Below are 17,067 nucleotides of genomic sequence, written 5' to 3' on the forward strand. Positions count from 1 at the left end.
GTCATGGATTGACGTTGACCTGTCTCATAGAAGACTACACATATCTGTACAAACAGAGATTATTCCTTGTCCTCCGTAAAACACATCTGCATGACTGATGCTTCGGTGAAGTATCATCGAAAACGAGTCTTAATTCGTGGTGCCAATAAGGGAGCCTTGCGGTCAGCAGAAATAATAAACAAGCAATCCCTCTAGAGGTCATGTGACTGCGCTTCTGCGCGTTCCCGGCCCACCGTAGTCCTGACAAATCTAGGATTGATTACAAAGGATGCAGTATCTTCAAGGGGATACCATTTAGTCCAAACACGAAAATTCGCGTCAATACCCAGGAGGGTACGCGTTCGCCCTGGCGACATATCAAATACCTCTGCCCCTCCGACTTCTTTTTCCTCTCATGTCTCCCTTCAGTCCCTTTGCTCAACATCCTTCCCATAGATTACGACCTGTTCATTCTTTTCTTCATCCTTTAGATTCAACAGTTAGCATTTGTGGAACTTCCTGACCTCCTGATATAACATTATACCCCGTTGCACCTTTGTTCCTTCATCACCCTCGACCTCGAGTCTCTAATATCAGTCACAATGTTTGTCTACAAGAGAGGTAAGGATTGGATGATCCAGATTCATATTCTTTCTTTATTCTTGTTCACGACAAGAAGTCTTCGACCCTTCCTGGCGGACTGGTTCTTGCCACTGGACATCGGACACTCTTGCTGACATGCGAAATCTTCAGACGGACGCAAAGAACGCGTACAGTTCGACAAGATCACTGCACGTGTATCAAGATTGTGCTATGGCCTTGACCCAGAACACGTCGATGCTGCTGCTATCACGCAGAAGGTCATCTCTGGTGTCTACCAGGGTGTCACCACTGTTGAGCTGGATAACTTGGTAAGGCTTATAACCGTTCAAATGATGGAAGATAGCTGCTTATTCGCCGTTCCTTTTACAGGCTGCCGAGACTGCTGCGTACATGACCGTCACTCACCCCGATTATGCCATCCTAGCTGCCCGTATAGCCGTTTCCAACCTCCACAAGCAGACCAAGAAGCAGTTCTCGTTGGTCATCTCGGACCTCTACCACTATGTCAACCCCAAGAACAAGCAACCCGCGCCAATGATCTCGAAAGAGACGTATGAAATTGTCATGAAACATGCTGATGAGCTCAACTCTGCTATTGTGTACGATCGTGACTTCAACTACAATTTTTTCGGCTTCAAGACACTCGAGCGGTCCTACCTGCTGCGAATCAACGGCAAGGTTGCTGAGCGTCCCCAGCACTTGTTGATGCGTGTTGCCGTTGGCATTCACGGCAACAATATCGAAAAGGCCATTGAGACCTACCATCTCATGTCTCAGAAATACTTCACTCATGCTTCTCCTACTCTGTTCAATGCTGGTACTCCCCAGCCCCAGCTGGCATCTTGCTTCCTCGTCGATATGAAGGAGGATAGCATTGAGGGTATCTACGACACCCTCAAGACTTGTGCCATGATCTCGAAGACCGCCGGTGGTATCGGTCTTAATGTTCACCGCATCCGTGCCACAGGCTCCTACATTGGCGGCACCAACGGTTCTTCTAACGGTATTGTTCCCATGCTTCGCGTGTTCAACAACACTGCCAGATACGTCGACCAGGGAGGAAACAAGCGCCCTGGCGCTTTTGCTATTTACCTCGAGCCTTGGCACGCCGATGTCTTTGAGTTCTTGGATCTTCGCAAGAACCACGGTAAGGAGGAAGTCAGAGCCCGTGATCTGTTCTACGCTCTGTGGACCCCTGATCTGTTCATGAAGCGCGTTGAGTCCAACGGTGACTGGACTCTGTTCTGTCCCAATGAAGCCCCTGGCTTGGCAGATGTTTATGGCGACGAGTTTGATGCTCTTTACGAACAGTGAGTTTTCGCCGTGGCCACTAGTCCTTTGACTATATGCTGATTGTGAAATAGATACGAGAAAGAAGGCCGTGGCCGTAAGACCATCAAGGCTCAAAAGCTTTGGTATGCTATCCTTGAGGCTCAGACCGAGACTGGCAACCCCTTTATGCTCTACAAGGATGCCTGCAACAAGAAGAGCAACCAGAAGAACCTGGGAACTATTCGCAGCTCCAATCTTTGCACGGAGATCATTGAGTACAGTGCTCCTGACGAAGTTGCTGTCTGCAACCTGGCTTCTCTCGCGCTTCCTACCTTCGTCGACGCCGCCCGTGGAGAGTATGACTTCGGTAAGCTGCACGAAGTTGTGCAAGTCTTGGTTCGCAACTTGAACAAGATTATCGATATCAACTATTACCCTGTTCCCGAGGCCAAGAAGAGCAACATGCGCCATCGCCCCATTGCTCTTGGTGTCAATGGTCTGGCTGATGCCTTCCTTGCCCTGCGTCTGCCATTCGACTCTGCCGAGGCCAGACAGCTAAACATCCAGATCTTTGAGACCATCTATCACGGTGCTTTGACTGCTTCGTGTGAGCTGGCCAAGGAGTTTGGTCCTTATGAGACCTACGAGGGCTCCCCCGTCTCTCAAGGTATCCTCCAGTATGACATGTGGGACAGAACCCCCACGGACCTCTGGGACTGGGATGCTCTGAAGGCGAAGATTGCCCAGAACGGTGTGCGCAACAGTTTGTTGGTGGCACCGATGCCCACTGCAAGCACCAGCCAGATTCTGGGCTTTAACGAATGTTTCGAGCCTTACACCTCGAACATCTACTCTCGCCGCGTTCTTGCTGGTGAGTTCCAGGTCGTCAACCCCTGGCTTCTCAAGGATCTTGTCGACCTTGGCCTGTGGTCGGACAACATGAAGAACCGTATCATCGCGGATGGTGGTTCCGTTCAGAACATTCCCAATATCCCCGCCGACATTAAGGCTCTCTACAAGACCGTGTGGGAACTCTCCCAGCGTACCATCCTGCAAATGGCCGCCGACCGTGGTGCTTTCATTGACCAGTCTCAATCTCTCAACATTCACCTGAAGGAGCCTACCATGGGCAAGCTCACCAGTATGCACTTTGCTGGATGGAAGATGGGTCTGAAGACTGGCATGTACTACCTGCGTACCATGGCTGCCTCCGCTCCCATTCAGTTTACTGTTGATCAGGAGCAACTCAAGGTCGCCGATACCAACGTTGCTCGGGCCAACACTGCCTACAAGAAGAGAGCTGCTGGGTCCGTCTCCACCACATACTCTGCTGTTCCTCGTACAGCGACCGCTCCGCTCAATGGTCACAGCGAGGACGGCAGCCCGCGAGCTCTTGCCGCCGATGTCACTGCCGATGGTGAAACCGTGGTGAACGGCTCCCAGGAGGAAGATGATGAGCGGGAGAGCGGCGAGCGTGAGAGCGACATTTACTCTCAAAAGGTCCTTCAGTGCAGCATCGAGAACAAGGAGGCTTGTCTGATGTGCCAAGGTTAGTCGGGGTGGTTTATGGTAATTGATTGCAGGCGCTTGAGGCGCTTCTATTTGATACAGTTTCTGATGTATTTATATTATGAGCTTGATGGTCTTTTCTTATGTTCGTTTTTCTCTGGCAATGCTGGCTACTCTTCATGTTACTCTTCATATGCTGTTTGTTTGGAGGAAAAGGGTTTTCTAGTACTTAGATCCTGACTGGTCGATTGTTTACGGTGCAGTATGTTGTCGAGTTTCGACTCGGATGAATAGGAATGAGTTTTTACAAGTCCATGACACACTCTTTCCTCTTTTGTCGCCATATTTATGAGTAATGATGTGTCAATGGGTGGAGTGGGTCAGCGACTATGGGATGCTCGGAAGATGAAGTGGAAGCATTTTGCATCCAACCGTGCAAATAGCCACTGAGGGCAGACTGCATCTACTGAGTATGGAGCAAGGGAGTGGCTCCTAGATAATTATTAAATCAATATTTCAGATAGCAATCTACACAGTACATACTTATTCAACGCCGATGGATCACAAATCTTGAAGCTTGGTCGATTTGATTAAGAGCTGCAGGGACGAGTGTCCAGACTTGACGCTAGACTGTCTAGATTTATCGTCCCTCAACGGTCTGGAGGTCAAAGCTCGTGAATCTTGCCAGTCCAGTTGTTAACAGTTGCCACAGAAGGACGAATCCGGTGAAGAGTTTTTCTCGTTTCAAGGATGACGACGAGAGAATAATAGATGTGGAGATTTGCTTTCCTTATTCCCCTCTTCTTTGGTGAGGGGCACCATGCACTATCGTCACTGTCGGGATCTGTAGGGTCTAGAGTTGCTACAAAGAGACACACAAAGGAAAAAATAAGTCAAAAAAAAAAAAAAAAAAAAAAAAAAAAAATTTAATTGAGAATAAGGGAAAAATGGGGAACTATGCACTGATCGAGTATAAAACGATCATTGATCTGAGTCGAAACCTGCGAGTATCAGACCATTTCTCGTCTTTGTCAAGGATAATCTGCCTATCGACAGAGAGACAGTTCCCCGTCAAAGTCCGACAGACCCGCCAGGGGATTGAATAATTTATTGGACAGTTGTGTTGTCAGGTCCTGGTTCTAGATCGTGAATGCCACCAGTCGAAAAGATGTAGTAAGGATGACGATGAGTCTGCGAAATTTGAGCCAGTTCATCGGTTACATCCGCAAATCATGATGGTTGCTGCTGCGTTGTTGTCTCAGTTGGCAGTGGCGGCCGGTGTTGGACTGGTGTGCCTGAGTGGCGTGCACAGTGTCTTGTACCTGACCAATACTCCTGGTCTGTACACGGACCACCTAAGAACACATGTCAGACAGTCGAAAAGTGGCCGGATACGAATCGGATCTTCTTGTCGTTGGCTCTGCTGTTTGCCTCATTACGAGTGGTTGGGTTCATATCCCTGAACCCTGGCGGTGGAGATTGAGGCCTCCTCTTTGGAGAGATCGACTCGGGTTGTACAGAAGAAAGGTTTCTTTTCCCATCCAAGATGAAGCAAGTTACAGATTCGCTTCATGTTCGAGAACAAGAAGAGATCATACACAGCCTCCCATGTTTCATTATTTGTGCAAAAGGATTGTGGCTGAGGCTGAGGCGCATCCAGGTTCAGGCACCGAAGGGGAGGCTTTGTTAGCGGAAAACGGATGCGACAAATCAAAGGAACTAGTTGCCTCAATCAGCCAATCATAAATCATACGCTCACCATTCCTAGCTTTATTAGGCTTAGAGTTAAAGAGAGTTAACACCAAGCAGGGGTGCTCTCACCGGCGGCTTTCCCTTTGAGCCAATCAGCCAATCGCTCTTGATTTCCGACGGGCCCAATTCAGGTACCCGCTCAGCCTGAAATTTTCATCCCAATCACACGTCATTCTAGCATCTTACTGGTGAGCATCGACAGATCAGAAAGTGTCCGGTTGAAGGGTGGTTTGGCAGAGTCAGGTACCATCGGTGATCTGGACTATTTGGCTGATGTCCCAAGGTTGCAAGCTCTCCCCGTATGACCAGAAACCATAGCAACCTATTACTGGGAAACGGCCCGGCCCAAGAATGCTGGCAACCACTTCATGGTATTACCTATGGTGCCTGGATCTCACCAACAATGAGAGGACTGGGGACTACTGTGAACGGTGGGTGGGACCAGACAACCTTGTCTGATTTGTCCAGCAAAGCCCACCACACATTGCAGACAGGTTGTGATCCATGGGTTCATCCCATGCTGGCCAGTATCCATGAATTTTATCACTGGCCCACTGACCCACTGGGCCCGCAGGTAATAATCTGTAAATAAGTATTATTATGTGGGTAATGAGAGTACGTATTACTCATTTTTCACTTACCACACCCTGGTAGTAGGTACGAAGTAGTGTACTATGTCCCTGAGTGAGAGGTTAACAATTAACCTGCTCTACCCTGTTCTGGTTAGTTTGACACTGTTGGAGAGTCTCGACTGTCGATGCGTGAAAGACATGGCAACTAGTCCATTCCCAGGTGGATTCTCTTAAATACCGATTTCCTCCCTCCGCGCCAATATCCCTCTCTCTTTCTCCCCTTCGTCTACCAACACAGTCCTTCCCTCTGACAGCTTCCTGTCGTTCCTTCATTCCAGTCTCCAGCCTTCTCTTGGAGCATCAGTCAATACTTCATACTGCTGCGCAGTCTCTGTCTATCTATCTGACCGAACCCCATTCCTTCCTTCACTCAATCGATCTATCAAAATCCGTGTCGATCAATCCGACAAACCACCTTCTCTACAAAAGAATACTCGCGTTGAATCACTTGGATTTCAATATCATACTCTCGCAATGGCTCCCATCTTCAAGCCCCTTGCGCTCGCTAGCGCTCTTTTGGCTGTCATCAGCTCCGCCGCCCCTGTCGACCTTAACAAACGTGAAAACGATGTGGTGTGGACAACGGTCACCACTGTCGTCTGGACTACCGTCGATGTGACCACTACCATTTACCCTACTCCGCAGGCTCCAACTTCCACTCCCCCTGTCGTTGAGTCTACCCCAACCCCGACACCTACTCCCGAGCAGCCCAAGCCCATCGAGGCCGCTGCGCAACCGGAAACCCCTGAGGCTCAGCCCGCTCCTGTCGCTGTATCCACCCCTGTCGTTTCTGTTGCTGCTGCGCCCGCCCCTGAAGAGCCGACTCATCAGACTGCTGCCCCCGCGGCTCCTTCCACTTCTACTACTAGCCAGGCTCCTCAGTCCACCGCCCCAGCCGCTAGCAGCGGCAACAGCGGCAGCACCAGTCAAGCCCCCAGCAGTGGATACAGCGGCAGCTGCTCCAAGGACTCCCCCTGCGTTGGCCAGCTCACCTACTACGACACGGCTACCTCCGCCAGCGCCCCCAGCAGCTGCGGTCTGACCAACGACGGCTTTGCCGAGAACGTGGTCGCGCTTCCCGTGGGCATGATGACTGACGCTGACTGCGGCAAGACCGTGACCATCACCTACAAGGGTATCACCAAGACCGGTACCGTCGTGGACAAGTGCATGGGTTGCAAGCCCACCGATGTCGATTTGTCCCGGCACTTCTTCGGCGAGCTGGCTGATATGGATGCCGGCCGTGTCCAGGGCGCGTCGTGGTACATCAACTAAAGCGTTGATCGCTTCTTGAATTAAAGGACTGTAGCGTGTTCGGACTTCGGACAGTTTCTCTTCCTCGTTTTTTTAAACTTATCTTCTTCCACTCGTTCTTTCGACCTTTATACCAAGACAAATCCATGAGCCCCATTTGCTCGTGGATCGATTTATATTCATGTTCATAAGACATTGGCCATCTTCCTCAAGAGCCAAAAGTTTTTTCTTCTTCTTGTTGCTGCAATGAGACAAGCGAGGAAGCAGCAAAACCGAACACGCAATCGCTTGCATTTCCGGCCAGCTCGGAATGGCGACTGCAGTCCTTTTTTTCTCCTTTTTTTACTTCTACGACGACTACGATCAAATCAACGGCACGGGAAAACACAGACACGGGAGGTCTAGGCGCAACAGGTTGCGATACGATTGGACGAGAATCAGGAAATTCCGCCCATCATCATATCCAACGAACGGCAGTTTATTCTTAGATTAGGGACAACGTTTTACCGTTTACGAACAATGATAGAAAAGTTTGCTATTTAGTTTAGGCAACAGCTTTTTCACCTGACCCTCGTCGGTCTTGAGTTCTTAGGCCTATTTAGGTTTAATTTGTGAGGCTGAGGTGAGACTTTGGTCTCGGTAGGTCGCTGTACTCCGTACAGCCCTTCTCGTATTGATCATCAGGGGCATGATCACCATGTGTAGGTAATCTTGACGATCACGTGTCAATTTCGTACTCCTTATGTCCGGACTACGGAGTAGATACTAGTCCTCCCGAAGTTCTAATTTAATACAATAGAACAATTAGATATACAGTTCAGCCCGCTGCAAAAGCAACCCCTGCAAGTCATCCGTCTCGCGTATCACGCCCGCCAACACCCGAGCCAGCCCGCCCTCCTCGCACTGCGGCCGAGCGGACTCCATGTGCACGTGGGAGCCAGAGCCAGGGGCAGCACCGCCGAGGTCCAGGCCGTCGCGCTTGGTAATGGACAGCGTGCCGCGCACACAGCCGTACTGCGCATCTGCGGCCCGCAACGAGCAGATCTGGTCACGCGCGCACTGCGCGTTGCATTCGGGCACGTTGAACCCGCGGGTGGTGCGCGCCCACCACGCCTGGAAGACGGAGTTGTCGGTTTCCATGAGGGCCGTGACGTTGTGCCAGAAGGCCGGGGTGAGTTCTGCGGCTGGGTCGGTGAAGGGTGGGCTGAGGAGGGAGCCGTAGCTTTCCTTGGCGGAGTAGTATTTTGTCCATTGCGGGGCGGTCTCAGTCGAGATGTTGGCGGTGTAGACGGTGTAGTCCAGCACGGCGAAGGTTACCGGGTCGATGTCGTAGATGCGGAAGGCCGGGGGCCCCGAGGTCGGGGTCAGCGAGGGGGTGATGTACCCGACGGCGGAGGCGGAGTCTGCGCTTGGATGCGCCGGGTCGGCGTAGGAGACCTGGAAGAGATCGGTGTGCGTGTGGCCGAAGAACAGGGCGGCGATGGTTGCGTCGTACCGCTGGATGATCTGGTCGAGATAGTGCGAGTAGTCGCGCAGGGTGTCGGTACCGCCCGTGGGGATGTGCGCGATGAGCCAGACGCGCTGGCCTGCCGTCTCAGCGGCCTGCAGCTCGGAAATGAGCCAGGCGAGTTGCCCGTTCGGATCGTACTCCATCGGTTCCTGGTAGGCGTAGAAGTTGTACGTGTAGTAGAAGACGCTGTTATACGAGATGATGCGCAGCTTGCCTCCCGGGTGGATGGCCGAGTACGATCCGAACTGGTCGGTCGCATGCACAACAGGCGCGGACAGCGGACCACCCACCAGGTTCGTCCAGTCTTCGGCGAGGGCATCGTAGGCCCATTGTGGGTTGTGGGAGACGGGGATGCGCTCCGAGGGGAAGAGGTTGACGGGCGCAGTGTCGTGGTTGCCCAGTGCGGCGTAGACAAGACCCAATTGGTCCAAGAGACTGTATGTCGCATTCAGATCGTGCAATACTTCAGTCCGGTTCACCGACCAGACATCATGGGGGACCACGTCCCCGGTGTAAATGGAAAAGGCCGGGTCCATGGCGGCGATGGCGGCCATCATGCTCTCCTCGAGCCGAAGCGGCGGGTCGCATTTGGGATGACCGTACGGACCACAGGGAAACGAGGTCTTTCCGGGGGCGTCATTCTCACTATAGGCACGGCAGCAGATGGGCTTCGAGCATTTGTAGTTGGCGCCGGTCTCGTAGGCGCGATCCACGTGCGTGTCGCTGATATGCGCGACCCGGATCGGAGGCTGGCCGCTCGGAGGGGGCCGATGCGTCGAGGGTTTGGGGACGGGAAAGGAGATGTTGTACGGTCGAACCTCGGGATAGTCGCAGAGGCTAACCATTTGCGAACAGAACGATTTCGAGGTATGCGAGCCCACTTTGAGTTGCTTCAGGACGTAATATGCGGCGGGGCCTTCGGCTTGGATGATACCAGCGCAGACGTCGGGGTCCTCCACCTGACAGAGCAGTCAGGTCTTCGGGCATCAAAGTCTCATCTGCTATGCTTGACAATGACATACCTTGGCCAGCTTGCACACATCGGTCAGGACATGCATCAAGACATCTGGTCCGAGACCAGCGACCAGCTTGAGAGTTCCCAAGAGTCCCTGTCACAGATCAATCACTATCCTGATTTCTCGAGGCTTGTAACTGAGAACAGACCTCGCAGCCAGCACAAGTGATTGTCTGTTTGATTTCATCCCAGATCGTATTGACCAAGTTCTGGCCAGACGCGCCGTGAATGGTAGCCAGTGAGGCGAGACCAGCAACAATAGTCGTCAATCTCATTCTGATTCAAGCTGTCCTAGCAAGCTAGCCCGAAGATCGAAGGCGCGTTTCCCAGCTTATGGCAAGAGACTTGAGATGAGCAGGCCGTGATCTTATAGATGGCAGTCAATCCAGGTGGAGCCCCGTTAGGAGCGTTTTCTGCAGAAAGTCGTCCACAGAACTCTGCAGACCGACGGAATCCGGCACAAATCATAGCTGTGAAGAGCGCAAAGGTTACATCGATAAGTCTTGGTTCCCTCGGAGGTAGAGAGTCGATTGAGCTGGGAAGTCGAGATTGATAGCAGCGTATTAACCATGTGATGGAAACAACAGGCAGGGGTTAGGAAACAGTCTCCACTTTAGAGTCGCATTTAGAGGTTAAGCGAGGATCTCTGCATCTTTATCCCGGATTCATGACTAACAGTAATCAGATGATTGAGCTGGACCTGCGATGTTCTATGTGAAGAAGAGGAGAATTACCTGGTCGTGGAGGGATGCTGGAATGAACATATCGTCCAAGACATCAACCTGCGCTCTCTCGAGAAAATGTCCGCCATCTACAGCAAGATTGAAGGCAATTGTTTAATGAGACACAGATAATGCTGATGAGAGCGATGTCGGACGATATTAACCAAATCACTAAACAATAAAAATCCCCTCAATACTGGCCCCTGAGTTGTGAAGATCACCAACCTGGCCTTTAAGGCATCAAGGCGAACTCATCTACCCATGAAAATCAATCTATAATGTCAGTGGTGAGCATATACTCGAAAGTCAGCCTCCATCCAGTCCTGCAATTGTTGCTTCTACCCCTGAGATCCCAGAGATCATTCAATAATCTGCAAGGGAGCCTTTTCCGAAGCACAGCAGTTCCAACTGGATGATCCGGGTTGACAGACAGAGCGGAACGATGATCTTCCCTGGAACAAGAAGATTAATATTAGAGTTCCCTCTACGAGTCGAGTCCTCAAGTGAGATTGATKGGACGGATTCGTCAGTTTCCTGTGGCTGATGGACTATGGACGAGTAACGACGAAGGAGGCGTCGGTTCCATAACATGCAAGAGGTCAAACTTCAACGGCGCCATGGACGGGGAAAGGGCGCATGCGGTATGGAGCGAAATTAATTACTGGGGTAGACTACCTTAGTCCAGGAGCGTGCAACTTGATTGTTGGAGATGAAGCCTTTGAAGGTTGAAGGATCTGAGACATGGCTCATGATTACGTCGGTAGCATGGTTTGGGGATATGACGATTATGCGTTCGGAAGTTAGGCATCATTCCGGTACCTCAGCATATAAGACAGTCTAAGTCAGGATTGAGGACTCTATGAACAAAAGTACCTTTCTATCTATTCCTCCCAAGCAATTTATACGATAAATGATCAATGCTCATGATAAAGAATGACAAATATGCGGCTCACATTCCGGCGATCGCCCTTCCATGTTTGTTTCCTTCCCTGCATGCCCAGAAATACTATTATTGTCCTATTCCCCGTCAGGTTGGTAGAGTTCAAGAATCCAATTTCCGGTGAAGAGAAAAACAACCCGCTGTTTTCCTCGAGAAGATCATATCATTAATTATATAGAATGTCTCTAATAAGCTACCTAGTTATCCCTCATTTCCTATACATACATACCCTACAGACGATGGTTCTGTCGACCCACGCGAGCCACACAAATAAAGTTGCTGGTTGACTAAGAACTACCAATAATACCAGCTTTCTCCGCTTGAGGAAATCCCTCTTATTCTTCCCCCCTCACATCCCCAGAATCTTCTCTCCATCGTCATTTTCTCCTCGTCGACTCTCTTTTTCCCCAATTGCCCAATTTCCCAATCTCTCAATCTCTTCATATCCTGTCTATTATTATTGATCACTCCAACCTCAGTCCAATTCCTCTTTTCCACTCTTACCTCAGACATCTCCGCCACCATCCACATCTTCTCCGCCCTTCCTTTGGACCCGCGCCCACTTAAAGTTAAAAGTTGTTGGCAACGCTCTTCGCCGTCTTCGGATTCCTTCAACTGCTGGCCAGTCGTCCCGCTTTCCCCCTTCCGAACTTGCGATTCGGTGACAATGGGGTCGTTCCGCAGTCGAGTTTTGAATATATATCCTCCGTCTGGGAGCTTAATTCTATAGATCGCTTTTGAGCGGGTCTGAACCGTTCGTGGTTGGTCTGGGTCTGGAGGCCAGAGAACAGGCTTTAAGTGGTCTGTGCATGCTCCTCCAGCATGGCGGATCGCAGACCAGAGGTACTGGTCGTCTCGGTCATATTCTTCGTTCTCGCGACTGTCTTTGTAGCTCTGCGATTCGTGTCGCGGGTCTTCGTCGTGCGGAGGGTTGGCCTGCATGACTATCTGATGCTACTGGCTTGGGTACGTCGCGCACTGTTTGAGGCGTTGCGCAGTCCTCGACACCTTCCTTGACGTATGGGCAAAAGCTAATCAACCTCAGTTGATCGACTTCGGCTTCTCGTTCTCGCTCTTCTACGCGACCAGCAAGGGTCTGGGTCTTCACGACCATGATATCCCAACCGACAATCGACCCGGTCTCAGCCGTGCTGACTATGCCTTTACTGTCCTTTACGTGAGTAATTTTGGTCCCTGGAATGCACGAATGGCTGTCGTTGATACTGTGCCCTAGAATCCTGCGTTGATGGCCGTCAAATCTTCCATCCTCGTCTTCTACCTGACCTTGACCAAGGGCGAAAAGATCTTTCGCTGGGCCAATTACGTGACTCTCTTTGCCGTCAATGCAGCTGGCTTGGCCCTCACTCTCGTCAATGTCTTTCAATGTCATCCGGTAGAGGCTGCATACTCGTATCCTTTGCCGCCGAATGCGCATTGTATCGATATCCTCACCTTATACCTTTCTTCCTCGCCAGTCAACATCATTACCGATTTAGCAATTTTGTTCATCCCAATCCCCATTTTGACGCAGATGCGCCTTCCTCGGAAACAGAAGATTATCCTCATCATCACCTTTAGTTTCGGTTTCTTCGTGGCTGTGGTCGATGTGATTCGAATCGCCTACATCCAGGATGCAGCCACAGCCCGTCAAATCGCGGTCAAAGATTTCCGTTATCAATCTGCCTCGGACGATTTCAGCTGTATGGCTTCCAATCTATCCTCCGAGTTCCGTAGGATCGCTGACGGCGCATCTAGGGTACGCATCTCTCTCATTCATGTGGTCGGTTGTCGAAGTCAACGTGTCGGTTATGTGCGCGTGTGTCCCCGGTCTGAAGCCCCTTGTGGCTCGTCTCATCCCGAAGTTGATCAGAGACACGGACGACAACACTCCGAACACGGCTGATTTGAATCATCCTCCTTCGGTCGAACCTCCCGCCGCCTTTTCCGAGGGAGCTATCACTGTCCCTATCAATGTACCGCCATCGCTTTCGCAATCCGGCAGCGCCCGGAATAAAGCATCACGGTCAGGAAGCCGTAGCAGTGATAGTGTCGCTGACACCCGAGGAATGCAATCGGGGACCATGGACATGCTGGAGTTTTTGACGGCTCCCGAATCGGTTCGTCACGATGCAGAAGCCAATACGGCTACTCTGACCAGCACGTCTTCTCCGCACAGTATCACGTTTTTCGACTTTGTGAACATGAACAATCCGCCAAGCATGCTCAAGTTGACGAACAAAGAATCTATCGCTCCGAACGCACTGACGACCATCCTTTTCTTTATGTGGGGCTTCGCGTATGGCCTACTGGACACCTTGAACTCTCAGTTTCAGCAGATCGTCCGCCTGGACTCGTGGCGCTCGCTGGGTCTTCATGCTGTATACTTTGGTGGGTACTTGGTGGGCCCGCCACTGGTCGGTCGAACTGTGCTGAAGCGATGGGGGTTCAAGTCGACATTTATAACAGGCCTCTGTATATACGCGTGTGGGACGCTCATCTTCTGGCCCTCGGCCGTGTTGGCCTCGTATTCTGCCTTTACAATCTCGAATTTCATCGTAGGCTTCGGCCTTGCTGTGTTGGAGACGGCCGCCAATCCATTCATTGCTCTCTGCGGGCCGCTGGAGAACTCGGAAATCCGTCTCAATATCTCGCAGGGCGTGCAGGCCATTGGAAGCGTCGTTTCGCCTCTTCTGGCCAAAAAGGTCTTGTTCAGAAAGGTCACTGATGTGGGGTCTCTGGTCGACGTCCAATGGGCCTACTTGGGCATCGCTCTTTTCGACGTGCTCCTAGCCGTGGCCTTCTACTATCTGCCCATCCCCGAGGCATCCGATGAAGATTTGGAAGAACTGGCCGACCGTCGCCGCGAGGATAATATGGCCAAAGTGCTAGGAGTGCCTGTGGTGTGGTTGACCCTGGGGCTTGGGGTGTTTTCCCAATTCTTCTATGTGGCAGGCCAGGAAGTTCTTTCGCAGAGTTTCGAGGACTTTGTCGCGGCTGCGAATCCAAAGTAAGAATCCTTCCGCTGCATTCGATGGCCAGCCCAGATCGCTAACTCGGTTGTAGCTCCAGCCTAGGCGCGTTCGAATACTTGACGATCGGACACACTCTCTTTGCGGTCGGACGGTTTTTGACCGCCTTCCTGCAGTGGTACCTGAAACCACGATGGGTCCTGATGCTCTCGTACATTGGCATGATTGTGTTTGCAGTGCTATGCATGAAGACAACCGGCCCCACGGCGGTCGCCATGGGTCTGATGGTCTACCTCTTTGAGAGCGGCGCATTCAGCACCATTTTCGCCATATCCCTCCGTGGCACCGCCCGTCATACGAAAACGGCTGCTTCGCTGCTGGCCACCGCCATCAGCGGTGGGGTTTACTTCCCCTTCGCGCAGTACGCCGCCCAGCTTGCGGGGGGTATTTCCTACTCGTACAGCGTTCTTGTTGCTCTTTTCTGCGCCGGCGCTATCTTTCCCTTGTACTTGAATTTTGTCCCCGCCGCCCAGAAGCAGGTCGACCCCGTCCCCAACGAGTATCTCCGCCGTCATCGCCGGCGTCATCGTAGCCGCGTGGCCCCGAACGACACCCTCGCTCCCGTTCCCCGCGAGAAAGATAACCCATCAGTTGGCGGGGTCTTGTCCCGCCGTCGCAGCGTGCTGAACGATCCACTTCCTACCATCCACCTCCCCGAAACAACTTATTCCCCGGTGTCGAGTCCGGGCAGAAAGAGTCTTCCAAAGAAGCAGTCGTCATCGTCATCATCATCCAGGAGCGGCGGCGGGCTCATGCACGACCTCGCCCCGTGGCCGGAATCATGACCCTTGTATATTTTTTTCATTTCCCTTTATCCCGCATGATACCCAACCTTGGTCGATTTTGGAACAAAAAATTCTCTTAGTCTTGTTTAATTCCTTTTATGGGCATTTAGCGACGGTGTTCCGAGTGACAACGGGGCTATCACATGTTCACGAAGTACATATATGTATTCGATATCTGAGGGCGGAAGTTTTTGACAGTACTTACTCATGGGTAGATGGGGGATGGTGCCTAGGATCTGAAAGAACCACTAACGATATTTACATGTAATCTATTCCCATACTAATGATACCTTGTCTTTAGTCCTTTTCATTTGGCACACAGCAATGTCGAACGGGTCTTCAGCCGATACCGCTGCAGTATTTTCGAGTAAAGGTTCAGAACAATGTGCGCAGTCGTAAAATGTTAAAAAAAATCTTGAAAATAGTATATATTGAATCATGATATAATGCTAATGCTCTAAATCATGAGAAGTTTATACAAGAATGGAATCCAAATACCCGAAACCCGGCGCCTCTATCGTCCTAAATTCAATGCGCTTGGGATCAACCAGAAGAGAGAATAGAAAGGAAAAAGGGTAATCGCTGAGAAAAAGTCGTCATCATAATATGGAGAGCGGGGGTGAGGCGTTTACCACCAGTCACCCTGCTCCTTCATGGCCTCGGCAACCTTGGTGAAACCGGCGATGTTGCTACCGGTGACCAGGGAAGGAAGGACGCCCTCGGCGGGAGTGGCGTACTTGACGGCGGTGTCGAGACCGTTGCGGAAGCAGGACTCCATGATGCCCTTGAGGCGGGAGTCGACCTCCTCGGCGGACCAGCTGATGCGGGCCGAGTTCTGGGCCATCTCGAGCCCGGAGACGGCGACACCACCGGCGTTGGCGGCCTTGCCGGGGGCGTACCAGATGGCGGCGGCGCCGGGGTTGGCCTGGCGGTGGGCCTCGAAGATGTCGATGGCGGCCTGGGTGCAGCCCATGTTGGAGCCCTCGGCGATGAACTTGCAGCCAGCGTCGATCAGGGCCTGGGCCTCCTCGCCGGAGACCTCGTTCTGGGTGGCGGAGGGAAGGGCGACGTCGACCTTGCCGACGTGGACCCAGGGACGGGCGCCCTCGATGTACTTGAACTTGGTGGCAAAGGCCTCGGTGGTAGCGACCTCGGACAGCTGCTTGCGGTCGACCTTGAGCTGGGCGATGATGTCGATCTCGGCGGGGGTGAAGCTGTCCTCGCCGTTGACGATCAGGGAGCCCTTGCTGTCGGACAGGGAGACGACGGAACCGCCGAGCTCGATAACCTTGAGTGCAGCGAACTGGGCGACGTTACCGGAGCCGGAGATGGCAACGCGCTTGCCGGCAAAGGACTCGGCGCCCTTGGTGGCATACTTGATCATGTGGTCGACGTAGTAGACGACACCGTAGCCGGTGGCCTCGGGACGGATCAGAGAACCACCCCAGCTGCCGCCCTTGCCGGTGAGGACACCCTCCCACTGGTTGCGGATCTTGCGGTACTGGCCGAAGAGGTAACCGATCTCACGACCGGTGACACCAATGTCGCCGGCGGGGACGTCGGTGTCGGCACCGATGTGCTTGCACAGCTCGGTCATGAAGGCCACGCAGAAGCGACGGATCTCATTGTCGGACTTGCCCTTAGGGTCGAAGTCGGAACCACCCTTACCACCACCCATGTTCAGACCGGTCAGAGCATTCTTGAAGATCTGCTCGAAACCAAGGAACTTCAGGATGGACAGGTTGACGGAGGGGTGGAAACGGAGACCACCCTTGTAGGGACCAAGAGCCGAGTTGAACTGGACACGGAATCCACGGTTGATCTGGACCTGGTGGTTGTCATCCTCCCAGACGACACGGAACTGAAGCACACGCTCGGGGACGGAGACAACGGCGAGAGCCTTGCGGTATTCAGGGTTCTTCTCGAAGAGAGTCGAGTTCTCAAGGGTAGAGGCAAGCTCTGTATGCAACTGTTAGAATCATCCTGAAGCCACATCAAACGTGGGATTGTGTAACACACCCTTGTAGGCCTGCTCGAACTCGGGCTCGTGAGGAAGGTTGGACAT

The 17,067-nt window shown here is 52.2% G+C and overlaps 5 protein-coding genes across 5 annotated transcripts; 3 read left to right on the plus strand and 2 right to left on the minus strand.

Annotated features, from left to right (window-relative positions):
- Positions 1-581: 581 nt before the first annotated feature.
- Asppvi_000922 (ribonucleotide-diphosphate reductase subunit RNR1) lies at positions 582-3,408 on the plus strand (the record flags this gene model as incomplete). The annotated part of the gene is made up of 4 exons (XM_043297226.1): positions 582-600; positions 733-890; positions 952-1,892; positions 1,947-3,408. The coding sequence occupies 4 exons, from the start codon at positions 582-584 to the stop codon at positions 3,406-3,408; spliced, it is 2,580 nt and encodes an 859-aa protein (XP_043153161.1).
- A 2,813-nt stretch (positions 3,409-6,221) lies between these two features.
- Asppvi_000923 (uncharacterized protein) lies at positions 6,222-7,022 on the plus strand (the record flags this gene model as incomplete). Its single annotated transcript, XM_043297227.1, has 1 exon — positions 6,222-7,022. The coding sequence occupies one exon, from the start codon at positions 6,222-6,224 to the stop codon at positions 7,020-7,022; it is 801 nt and encodes a 266-aa protein (XP_043153162.1).
- A 783-nt stretch (positions 7,023-7,805) lies between these two features.
- On the minus strand, positions 7,806-9,801 carry Asppvi_000924 (sphingomyelin phosphodiesterase; the record flags this gene model as incomplete). Its single annotated transcript, XM_043297228.1, has 3 exons — positions 7,806-9,470; positions 9,534-9,620; positions 9,676-9,801. 3 exons carry the CDS (start codon positions 9,799-9,801, stop codon positions 7,806-7,808), a joined length of 1,878 nt encoding a protein of 625 aa, XP_043153163.1.
- A 2,209-nt stretch (positions 9,802-12,010) lies between these two features.
- Positions 12,011-15,002, plus strand: Asppvi_000925 (putative MFS monosaccharide transporter; the record flags this gene model as incomplete). Its single annotated transcript, XM_043297229.1, has 5 exons — positions 12,011-12,154; positions 12,234-12,365; positions 12,423-12,888; positions 12,944-14,195; positions 14,252-15,002. The coding sequence occupies 5 exons, from the start codon at positions 12,011-12,013 to the stop codon at positions 15,000-15,002; spliced, it is 2,745 nt and encodes a 914-aa protein (XP_043153164.1).
- Positions 15,003-15,630: 628 nt separating this feature from the next.
- On the minus strand, positions 15,631-17,067 carry Asppvi_000926 (glutamate dehydrogenase; the record flags this gene model as incomplete). Its single annotated transcript, XM_043297230.1, has 2 exons — positions 15,631-16,961; positions 17,022-17,067. The coding sequence occupies 2 exons, from the start codon at positions 17,065-17,067 to the stop codon at positions 15,631-15,633; spliced, it is 1,377 nt and encodes a 458-aa protein (XP_043153165.1).

The sequence above is a fragment of the Aspergillus pseudoviridinutans genome, assembly GCF_018340605.1.
Source record: "Aspergillus pseudoviridinutans IFM 55266 DNA, scaffold_1, whole genome shotgun sequence".
NCBI classification, from domain to species: Eukaryota; Fungi; Ascomycota; class Eurotiomycetes; order Eurotiales; family Aspergillaceae; genus Aspergillus; species Aspergillus pseudoviridinutans.